This window comes from Eubalaena glacialis, chromosome X (genome assembly GCF_028564815.1).
Source record: "Eubalaena glacialis isolate mEubGla1 chromosome X, mEubGla1.1.hap2.+ XY, whole genome shotgun sequence".
NCBI classification, from domain to species: Eukaryota; Metazoa; Chordata; class Mammalia; order Artiodactyla; family Balaenidae; genus Eubalaena; species Eubalaena glacialis.
Window position 1 is genome coordinate 75,932,468 of NC_083736.1, and position 12,931 is coordinate 75,945,398.

The 12,931-nt window shown below is 37.0% G+C and overlaps 1 protein-coding gene across 1 annotated transcript in view; it reads left to right on the forward strand.

The window, feature by feature from the left end:
• The window catches only part of CYLC1 (cylicin 1), a 140,647-nt gene extending 127,983 nt beyond the window's left edge, over positions 1 to 12,664 (forward strand). The window contains 1 exon segment of the mRNA XM_061178168.1: positions 12,434 to 12,664. Coding sequence (XP_061034151.1) covers positions 12,434 to 12,664 — 231 coding nt within the window.
• Positions 12,665 to 12,931: the final 267 nt, after the last annotated feature.

Below are 12,931 nucleotides of genomic sequence, written 5' to 3' on the forward strand. Positions count from 1 at the left end.
GTAGTGTATATATGTCCATGCCACTCTCTCACTTTGTCCCAGCTTACCCTTCCCCCTCCCCATGTCCTCAAGTCCATTCTCTAGTAGGTCTGCATCTTTATTCCCGTCCTGACCCTAGGTTCTTCATAATCTTTTTTTTTTTTTTAGATTCCATAAAAATGTGTTAGAATATGGTATTTGTTTTTCCCTCTCTGACTTACTTCACTCTGTATGACAGACTCTAGGTCCATCCACCTCACTACAAATAACTCAATTTCGTTTCTTCTTATGGCTGAGCAATATTCCATTGTATATATGTGCCACATCTTCTTTATCTATTCATCTGTCGATGGACACTTAGGTTGCTTCCATGTCCTGGCTATTGTAAATAGAGCTGCAATGAATAATGTGGTACATGACTCTTTTTGAATTATGGTTTTCTCAGGGTATACCCCCAGTAGTGGGATTGCTGGGTAATATGGTAGTTCTATTTTTAGTTTTTTAAGGAACCTCGATACTGTTCTCCATAGTGGCTGTATCAATTTACATTCCCACCAACAGTGCAAGAGGGTTCCGTTTTCTCCACACCCTCTCCAGCATTTACTGTTTTTAGATTTTTTTTTGATGATGGACATTCTGACTGGTGTGAGGTAATACCTCATTGTAGTTTCTATTTGCATTTCTCTAATGATTAGTGATGTTGAGTGTTCTTTCATGTGTTTTTTGCTAATCTGTATATCTTCTTTGGAGAAATGTCTATTTAGGTCTTCTGCTCATTTTTGGATTGGGTTGTTTGTTTCTTTGATATTGAGCTGCATAAGCTGCTTGTATTGTATATTTTGGAGACTAATCCTTTGTCAGTTGCTTCATTTGCAAATATTTTCTCCCATTCTGAGGGTTGTCTTTTGGTCTTGTTTATGTTTTCCTTTGCTGTGCAAAAGCTTTTAAGTTTCATTAGGTCCCATTTGTTTATTTTTTTTTATTTCCATTTCTCTAGGAGGTGGGTCAAAGAGGATCTTGCTGTGATTTATGTCACAGAGTGGTCTGTCTATGTTTTCCTCTAAGAGTTTTATAGTGCCTGGGCTTACATTTAGGTCTTTAATCCATTTTGAATATATTTTTGTGTATGGTGTAGGAAGTGTTCTAATATCATTCTTTTACATGTAACTGTCGAGTTTTCCCAGCACCACTTATTGAAAAGGCAGTCTTTTCTCCATTGTATATTCTTGCCTCCTTTATCACAAATAAGGTGACCATATATGCATGGGTTTATCTCTGAGCTTTCTATCCTGTTCCATTGATCTATATTTCTGTTTTTGTGCCAGCACCATACTGTCTTGATTACTGTAGCTTTGTAGTATAGTCTGAAGTCAGGGAGCCTGATTCCTCCAGCTCCATTTTACTTTCTCAAGATTGCTTTGGCTATTTGGGGTTTGTTGTGTTTCCATACAAATTGTGAAATTTTTTTTCTAGTTCTGTGAAAAATGCCAAGATCATTTCTTATCTAATATTGCAATTATATATATATATATATATATATATATATACACATATATATACCTAAGTTATATAAATACATAACATATAAATTTTATATGTATTATCTATGTGAGATATATATATATCTTACTTGGAGCTGTTGATGCTTCAGGAACAGTGGTATGTTAATTCCCTGAAGATGGCAAAAGAGGGACAGCATAAACTTGTTTAACCATCCTCTGGACCTATCTGGTACTATATAGGAAGAGTCACAAATGGGACAATACTATTTGACTCAGTAATCTCATTAATAGAAATGTACTGTAATAAAAAAATCAGAAGGAAAAAAAAAACTCTGGGTATGAAGATGATGATTACAGTACTCTGTAAGAGGAAAACTTCAGAATTAAACTAAATGTATAAAATTAGGACTGTGGTTTACTAAAATATAAAATATAGTATGCATTCATTGAAATACTAATTGTGAAACCTTGAAAATTAGAGGGAAAAGTTTATACTATAATGTTAAGAAAAAAATAGGGGAAAATACACTGGGTTTGAAACTAAGCAAAATCTGCATGTTTGAGTTCAAAGAGTAGACAGTAATATGCAAATGTGAAAATACTTGTATTAATGTGGTAGAATTTGGAGAGACTATCAGTATTTTAAATGTATTTTTATGTTTTTATATTATCAATTTTTGAAATTCTAGTCCATTAAAATAGATTTATAAAGTAACATTGCCTAGGACTTGGTTCCTACACAAATGCTGGTGGTTGGACTAGCATTCAGTTTTTCACATCTTTCAGTGGACATTAGGATCATGCGTGGAAATTGTTGAACATGTATATTGCTGACTCCATCTCAGACTTTTACTTGGTAGGTCTGGAGTTGGGTCCAGGGACCTGCATTTTTAATAAGAAATAATAAAAATAATATCCAAGTTCCCTTCCACCTATCACATTCTGTGTTTCATTGTGGTCCTTAACACACTGGGAACTCTCTATAATTAGTAGATTTAAAAAAAAGTAGATTACTTTTTATTTTAATTTTTTCTACTTTATTCCTCAGCCTGAAGCAAAATGGATTCACAAGCTGCTTTAAAGAACAACTGAGCACTTCATTTCACAGACTGGCCTTACCACAGTTAACACTAGCTACTCTCAAATGAGCATTTCTACTTCTGTGGAACTGTAATAAATAAAAACAAGTCTTCTGTGAGTACCAGGAGCTGATTTTTTTACATGTAATTTATAAAGCTTATTTATAGAGGTGTGTGCTTTATTTACTAAAAGCCTGAACTACTCAAACCAAAATACTGCAGCATTTTACACCACTTCACTTTGGAAGCTGTTTCTGACTTTAGGTTGAAACTTAGCAATCTTCTTTGGGATGCTCTTACCATGTTCTGTTAAATTTCTCTTTTATTTTATATTTAGAAAAAATAAAGAAAATAGAAGGAACCAGATCTTTCACACACTTAAAAGAAATAGAGGGCTATATGTAGATAGTAATCCCCACCTGCCACATACATATACAGAATTCCAAATGCAATCATTTACATTTAGATATTTTTTCTTCAGTTTATTACTTTATTTAATGATAAACTGCAAGTGACCCTCAAAGAATAAGACACATTTATCAACCATTTTACATATTTCCATGAATATGCTTGTCACATTCTTTCCGGAGAGAGGAAAGGGATGTGGAAAGAAAGATAGATAAATAAATAGATACATACATACATACATAGAGAAAGATAGTCTGTTCAGGCTGCTCTAACAAAAATACCATAAACTGGGTAGCTTATAAACAACAGAAATTTATTTCTCAAAGTTCTGGAGGCTGGGAAGTCCAAGATAAGGCATTGAAGATTCGGTGTTTGGTGAGAGCCCACTTTCTGCTTCATAGATGGATCCTCTCACTGTGTCCTCACATAGTGGAAGTGGACTAAGGATTTCTGTAGGGTCTCTTTTATAAAAGTGTTAATCCCATTCATGAGGGCTCCACCATCCCAAAGCACCTCCCAAAATTCCTACTCTTGGCAGATTAGGCCCTGCACTAATACCATCATATTGAGCATTAGGATTTTAACATAATGAATTTTGAAGAGTACACAAACATTAAATCTATAACAATGATAGATCTACAGATAGAATTACAAATAGATATGAATTTGGCAATCTCCTTCGCTTCACCTAGTCTGCTTTCTGTTTTTATATTATAATATTGATTTCCATTTATTCTCAGAAATTATTAGATTTCAGATCCAATTCTTAAATAAGTATCACTTTTATAGCCCATTTGATAAATTTACACATGCCCTAAATGACATATAAAAGGTTTTTCATTGAAACATTGTAAATACAAAAAGTTTAGAAACAATCCAATCATCTGTCAATAAGTGATTGGTTGAATATACAAAAATGCTTCACCACAGTGGAATGTCATGTGAATGTGAAAAAGAATAAGGAAGCTCTCTATGTAGTGAGAAATGGAAAGATGCTCAGTATAAATTTAAGTGAAAAAAATCAAGATGCAGAAGAGAGTATATGCTCTATGAGCTATAGTATTTTTTCAAAAGGGGAAGAGGGAATATATATATATATATTTTTTCACATAAAGAAACCCTGGAAGGATACAAAATAAAATAATAAAAGTAATTACATATAAAAGAGGAATGGTGCTTGGAGAAATGAATAGATAAGGGACAAGGATGAAGCTTAGATCCTATACTGATATTCAGCTAGTATGCATGAATAGAGCCATACGGTTTGATAAAATACTTCCAAAACAGTTGGTAAATGGCACCTACACTGTTCACCCTCCACCTTAAATGTCACTCTGACCTTCTCTCCGGAAGCCCCAGAGATTCTCCAGGAATCAAAAGCTAAAATATAATGAGAAGAATAAAAGACTTATTGAGGGAAACACTGATGAGGAGTAAAGGAGAAAGGGAGCAGGAGTAGGTGGGGAGAGCCTTCAGACTATTATGAAGTTCTAACCTCTATGAAAGCAGAAAGGAAAGAAAGGAGAGGTGAGTAGGAAGAACCTGACACTGCGCTGTAACTCAGAGAAAGTCTCAACCAGGCCAATGAGGAGTGAGGGAGTCTGTGTTGGGTTGAAATATCCTGGCCTTAGTGCCCCCATGGTGCTCAATTACTGGCTGAAAACAGTCTAGTGAGAGTGTGGCTGCAGCTTACACACTGGTGGATCTCAAATTTGCAGCAGCTAGAAGCTGTCAGGTGACTACACTCCTCACATCAGGACTATCACTACACAGATCCACTTCTACCTCCATATTCACTCCTCCAAAGTTTCCCTGGGCTTCCCCTCCTTAGGGGAAATTTAAAAGAGAAGGGATAAACATTTCTTCTCCAAAAAAGACATACAGATGGCCAACAGACACATGAAAAGATGCTCAATATCACTAATTATAAGAGAAATGCAAATCAAAACTATAATGAAGTATCACTTCACAACAGTCATAATGGCTATCATCAAAAAGTCTACAAATGGGAATTCTCTGGTGGTCCAGTGGTTAGGACTCCACGCTTTCACTACCGAGGGTACTGGTTCAATCCCTGGTCAGGGAAATAAGATCCCACTAGCCATGCAGCATGGCCAAAAAAAAAAAATGTCTACAAATAATAAATTCTGGGAAGGGTGTGGATAAAAGGGAACCCTCCTATACAGTTGGTGGGAATGTAAATCGGTACAACCACTATGGAGAACAGTATGGAGGTTCCTTAAAAAACTAAAAATAGAGTTGCCATATGATCCAGCAGCCACACTCCTGGGCATATATCTGGAGAAAACCCTAACTCAAAAAGATACATGCACCCCAATGTTCATAGCCAAGACATGGAAACAACCTAAATGTTCATCGACAGATGAAAAGATAAAAAAGATGTGTGTGTGTGTGTGTGTGTGTGTGTGTGTGTGTATACATATATACACAGTGGAATATTAGCCATAAAAATGATTGAAATAATGACATTTGCAGCAACATGGATGGACCTAGAGATTATCATACTAAGTGAAAAGTCAGACAGAGAAAGACAAATATCATATGACATCACTTATATGTGGAATCTAAAAGAAAAAAATGATACAAATAAACTTACAAAACAGGAATGTACTCACAGACATAGAAAACAAACTTATGGTTACCAAAAGAGATAGAGGGGGTTGGGAGAGAGATAGATTAGGAGTTTGGGATTAACATAGACACACTACTATATATAAAATAAATAAGGAAGGATGACCTACTGTATAGCACAGGGAACTATATTTAATATCTTGTAATAACCTATAATGGAAAATAATCTGAAAAAGAATATATATATATATATATATATATATATATATATATATATATATATATATATATATATGTATGTATAACTGAATCACTTGGCGGTACACCTGAAACTAACACAACATTGTAAATTAACTATACTTCAACTTTTTAAATGGTTATAAAAAAAACAAAATAAATAAAAGAGAAGGAATAGTGGGAAAACTATAGCCTCCGTCACTGTGGTTGATCTTAAGGTCACAATGGGTAGGCTTCCTACACTATTCATTCTAAATTCCCCTCATCCTCAGGTACTGCTTCTATAGGTTTTGATGCCTTACCTAGCGGTACTAACTTAATTCCTGAAGGATTTGAACCCCTAGTAATCATACCTTCCTCAAACTCCTTTCACAGTTAAAATTGGCAAGGGAGTATCCAGAGATGCCCAAGTGGATCATGTGTCTTCTACAGATATTCCTTCCTTCTCATATTGTGAAAAGTAGTTCTACCTCCTCCTGCTCATCAGGTTAAATTATCCTTGTCCAGATGGTGACTCTTCTTCACAATAACTGGCCTCTAGGCATAATGAGTCCAAAGTGCCCTGGCAGTAGCCATAACTTGTACTTCAATGACTACTGTTGTTGTATCCCCTGGCAAGAAAATGTCCCTCTTTTGGGATCAGGACCTATAACTCTGCAGTGGACAGAGCTGATGCAACAAGAATATATGCCCCCAGTGAGTCATTGGAAGTGATGGTAAATGAGGCCACTCCTGAGTATATCCCTTGGTTTCTGAGCATAGGTGTTTTTCCTATTGAAAACAAAGCATCATATAGAAGCCTCTGATTTAATGCATATACTGCATCTTAAGGGAAGTCACCTGATCTTGCAGAGTATTGCATCTAAGCTAACACTTCATTATGCCTTCAGTAAGTCATTCAAGCTATCTCTGAAACCAGCTGCTTCTGGATAGTGCAATAGGGAATATGACCAGTGGACTTCATGGTCAGGAGCCCACTCCCATACCTCCTTTACTGTGAAGTGAATCCCCTGGTCGGATGCTATACTCCTTCAAGGCAACCACTGAGTGCGACTGTAATGCCATTCATTTTAAGCTTGAAGCTGCATACTGAGCCAACCTATTTACAAACCAATCTCACGCTTTCTCTCCTTTTTATATATCTATAGATGCAAGCTGAGGGAGGGTACAGGTGCAAGTATGTTGGATGACATAGAGACATGTGTTACCTGTTCACGCAGCTTACTTATACACTCTGGTCATACTCAAGCTTGATCCCAGAACAACCATGTCCATTTTATGATGGACAGCTACTGGGCCTGTCTGATTTTTTGACTTTTTGGTAGATCCAACAGAACCTCGCTTATAACTGGAAGTTCTGGATGCATGGTCATTTGGTTCCCTATAATACAGCATTTTCTCTCTATTATAGCCCAGTACCATGCCAGAAGCTGGCTCTCAAAGGACATATAATTCTCTGCTATAGCTGGTATGGCTTTGGTCTAGAATCCCAGGGGCCTGCACTGAGATTCTCACACTGGCACCGTCATAAGTTTCACCTCGCATTTTTTTCCATCACAGACACCTCCAAAACCATAGTATCTTCTTGATTATGTGACACAAACAGCAGGGCTACCGACACCACAACCTGGACTTGCTGGCAAGCCCTTTTCTGTTTCCAGGCCCCATTGAAATCTGGCAGCCTTTAGTGTCACCTAGTAAATGGAATGGATTCATTGTGGAATGTGGCTCCAGAATCCTACCAGGCATTGTGTTTGCTTCTGTGTAGTGGAAAATGTAAAACATAGCAATTTTTCTTTTCTATAAAGGGAACAATGTCTCAGCATGCCCTCAACCACTGGATTCCTGAAATTTTTACTGAAGTTTCATGTTCCTGAATATTTTTAGGATTTATCTTCCATTCTCTGGAATACATGTGTCTTAAAAAGCATTCCAGCATACTATTTACCTTTTGATTATCCTGCCTGATCAGCATGATGTCACTGATGTGATGGATCAGTGTGATATTCTATGGGGTGTCCAGGTGTTCCAGAATTTTTGGACTATACTGTGAGAGAGAATGGAAGATTTAACATAACCCTGAGCAAAATTGTAAATGAATATTGTTGTCTGTCCCATGTAAGTTTGAGCTCTTTCTGTTTCAATTTTCTGTTTGGATAGAAAATAATCCATTGCCCAAATCAATACACCTGAGGTCTTACTAAGCCAATCTAGCAATGATATCATGTCCAGCAGAGCAGCTGCAATTGGGGCTACTACCTGGATCACATTGTGGTAGTCTATAGTTACTCTCCATGATCCATCCAGTTTCCTCAGTGGCCAGACTGACAAATTAAACAGAGATATGAGTGTGACTGCCACCTCTGCATCCTTTAGATCTTTAAAAGGGGTATAAGTCATTGCCAACTGGACCCAGGGGTGATTTATTGTTTTTTTCTTATTTCTTTCCTAGAGGGAGGAGAAGTTTCAAAGGTTTACACTTGGATTTCCCCACTATAATAGCTCCTACCCCACATTCATGAACCATACAGAGCATTACTCCAACTGCCAAGTATGTAATTGGCAACTATACATTTAGGAGTCGAGGAAATGACTCAACTGGTAGGTTTTCAAGATCCATTAGACCCACTGTAAGCTGAACTATAACCAGGACTCTGTTTATCACCCCTCCACATGCATTTGTTTGCTAGGCAGTCCTAGCAAAGTGGCAAATGCCTAAGCCACCACAAACTGTGTGACTTAAACAACAGAAATTCATTCTCTCACCATTCTGGAGGCTAGAAGTCCAAAATCAAGGTGCTGGCAGAGTTGACTTTTTCTGAGGGCTAAGAGGGAATGACTCTCTCCTTGGCTTATAGATGGCTGTCTTACGCTCCCTCTATGCATGTCTCTGTGTCCAAATTAACCATTTTTATAAGGATACAAGTCATAGTGAATTAGGATCTATCCCAGTCAACTCATTTTAACTTGATTACCTCTGTAAAGATGTTATCTCCAAATGAGGTATTGTTCTGAGGTACTAGGGGTTAAGACTTCAACATTTAAATTTGGAGGGGGACACAATTCAACCCATTACACACTTCCAAGTCCTTACTAAGAAAGATACTGTGATGATGCTTCAGTCCTCTGGATATTGGCAAGTCAGATCCTGTGTTCAATAGCCCTCAAAGTATCTGAGTATTCCCATTTCCACAGTGTACAGCACAGTACAAGTAAAGGGCTCTATGTCCCATTAAGAAAGAACTGAAGGGAGCTCTACTGCATATATATGTATACATACGTATATGTATATATGTATTATATATGTATATATATATTATATATATACACACATATATATATAATATATATAATATATATATATTACTTGCAGTGTTGCAGGGTTCTATCTCATAGGGACTTGAGCATATCTTCAATAGGTTCTGGATTTGAATACTGGCTCAGACCCAAGTACTGTGCAAGGAATCATGACTTTAATGGAAGCAACAGTCCTCAGATTCTTGTCTTCTGATTTTAGCTGTTAAATTGTACTTTCATCACCTGCACACATATTTTGCCCCTAGGGATGCCATGTTTTGTTAACCATCTCCTCAGCTCGCTCAAGGTTAAGCTGCTGTTGGTGCCTAACCAACCTTGTTAATCATTACAGTAATTACAACTTCATGGCTTCTGGCAGTTAAGTGCCCCAAACTGGCCTCTATTATTTGAGGCCCCACCATTGCCTTGGATATTATAAAATCCAATTTTTTGATGGCCTCTCCTACCCACACTGGCCTGCAGAAAGAGCCACTACTGAACTCTTTAATGATGCAAAGTGCCTCTCTCATGAGTGAATTCCTCATGGCCCTAGTGAATGAGATGTCCTCTGGGCCCTCCTGTGAAACATTATCCTTTGCTGTATCTTCTGACCTCACATAATATAACTCTTCCAGCATGTCCCCTTCCTTCAGCATCTTTTCCCCCCAACTTTATTGAGGTATAATTGACAAAACTATATATATTTAAAGCATACAAAGTAATGAGTTTGACATGTATATACATTGTGAAATGATTACCACAATCAAGTTAACACATCCATCACCATCACCTCACATACATATTTTTAGTGAAAATGCTTAAGATCTACTCCCTTAGCAAATTTAAAGGATACGATACAGTATTACTAACTATAGTTACCATGTTGTACATTAGATCATCAGAACTTGTTTATCTTATAACTAAAGTTTGTAACCTTTGACCAACATCACCCCATTTCCCACACCCACCAGCCCCTGGCAACCACCATGGAACTTTCTGATTCTACAATTTTGAATTGTTTTTTGTTCCATTTATCAGTGAGATGATACAGTATTTGTCCTCCTCTCTTGGCCTAATATCACTTAGCATAGTACCCTATAGGTTCATCTAGATTGTTATGAATAGCAGGATTTCCTTCTTTTTATAGCTAAATAATATTCCCTATGTACATATATTTTCTTTATTCATTCATCCATCGATGGACACAGGTTGATTCCATATCTTGGCTATTGTAAATAATGTTTCAAACAAAATAGGAGTACATGTAACTCTTCAATATAGTGGTTTTATTTCCCTCATATATATAACCAGAAGTGGGATTGTTGGATCATATGGTAGTTCTATTTTTTATTTTTTAAAGAAACTCTATATTGTATCCCATAATGTCTGTACCAAATGACATTCCCATCAACAGTGTACAAGGGTTCACTTTTCTCCACAGCCTCATCAGCACCTGTTATTTCTTGTATTTTTTATAGTAGCTTTTCTGACAGGTGTGAGGTGATAACTCATTGTGGTTTTGGTCTGCATTCCTTGATGATTAGTGATGTTGAACATCTTTTCATATACCTGTTGGTCATATGTGTATCTTTGAAAAATGTTTATCAGGACCATCGTCCACTTTTTAATTGGATTATTATTACTTTTTTCCTATTGAGTTGTATGTGTTCTTTATATATTTTGGAAATTAACCCCATATCAGAATTATGGTTTACAAATATTTCCTCCCATTACTTACGTTGCCTTTTCATTTTGTTGATTTTTTCCTTTGCTATGCAGAAGGTTTTTATTTTGACATAGTTCCATTGTTTATTTTTACTTTTCTTTCCTGGGCTTATGGTGTCATATCCAAAACACCATCGCTGTAATCAATGTCAAGTAACTTTATCCGTATGTTTAATTCTAAGAGTCTTATTATTTCAAGTCTTACATTTAAGTCTTTAATTCACTTTGAATTAATTTTTGTGAGTGATGTAAGAAAAAAGTCCAAATTCCTTCTTTTGCATATGAATATCCAGTTTTCCAAACACCATATATCAAAGGGACTATCCTACTCCTTTGTGTATTGTTGGCACTCTTTTCAAAGATTAGTTGACAGCATATGAATGGGCTTATTTCTGGACTCTCTAGTCTGTTCCACTGGTCTATATGTCTCTTGTTATACCAGTCCCATATTGTTTTGATTACTATAGCTTTATAATATAGTGTGAAATCAAGAAGTGTGATGCCTCCAGCTTTGTTCTTCTTGCTCAACATACATTTAGCTACTTAATAGCCTTTTGTGTTTCTACACAAATTTTAGAATTTTATCTATTTCTGTGAAAAATGCCATTAGAATTTTAGTATGGATTGCATTGAATCTGTAGATAGCTTTGGGTAGTATGGACATTTTAGCAATATTAATACTTTCAATCAAATAACAAGGGATATCTATCCATTTAGTTATGTCTTCTTCAATTTTTTCATCAATTCCCTATAGTTTTCACTGTTCAAGATTTTCATCTCCATGATTAAATTTATTACTAAGTATTTTATTTATTTATTGATGCTCTTTTAAATGGGATTGTTTTCTTAGTTTCTCAGTCACATAGTTCATTGTTAGTGTATAGAAATGGAACTGATTTATTGTCTGCAACTTTACTGAATTTGTTCTAACAGTTTTTTGGTGGATACTTATGGGTTTTCTCTATATATGGTCATGTCAAAGGTGTGGCCAAGATGGCAGAGTAGAAAGACCCTGAGCTCACCTCTTCCCACAGGCACACAAAAGTTACAACTATTTACAGAGCAACTATCTATGAGAATAACCTGGAGACTAACATAAAAGATTTTCCATAACTAAAGATATAAAGAAGGAACCATAACAAGACAGATAGGAGGGGTAGAAATGTTATATAATAAAGACCCACACCCCTGGGTTGGTGGCCCACAAAAGGGAGGAATTGCAGAGGTTACCACAAAAGAGTAAGGAGTCTGAACCCCACATTGGACTCCCCAGACCAGAGGTCCTGCACAAGGAAGACAAGCCAACAGAATGTCTGGCTTTGAAGGCCAGCAGAGCTTGCATATGTGAGAGCCAGAGGGCTGCAGGAAACAGAGACTATGCTCTTAAAGGGTGCATACAAAATCTCACCTGTTCCAAGTCCCAGTACAGAGACAATAAATTAGAAGGAGCCTGGATCCGACCCACTTGCTAATCTTGGAGAGCCTCCCAGAGAGGCAGGAGGCAACTGGGATTCCCCTTGGGGAAATAGATGATGGCAGCAGCCATTTGGGGAAGCTCATTCTACCACAAGGATACTGATGCTGGCAAGCAACATTTTGGAATCCTCCTTCTAGCCTATTAGTACCAGGAGCTTACCCACACACCAGCAGGCTAGCACTAGTCCAGGAACTACCAAGGCTGAGCAGCTAGCTGTGAGGGGACCTGAGCTGGCCCTACAGTGGGCCAGCACCAGGCCCAGGTCCCCTGGCCTCACAGCCACCTGCCCCAGGACACAGCCTACCCACCAGTGGGCTAACACTGGCCCTGGACCCCTCCAGATCCAGAGCCAGCTTCTAAATTGGTAAATTTTTAGATAGCTCTCATTATAAACAGGTGTTTTATTGGTACCTATGAAAAAACAAATTAGAATGTGGGAAAAAATATATCTAAATATAAATATCTAAATATGTATATATATTATATATATTGTTTAACTTAAAAACTCCCTTAGTTTCAAAAAAAAGGGTTTGGGAAGCTTTATTTGTGGCCTCTCCTTCCCCTCAATGGGTCTTACAGATACTAATAAAAACATTAGGATAATTAATGTTAAGTAGTCGATTAACAGGGAAATA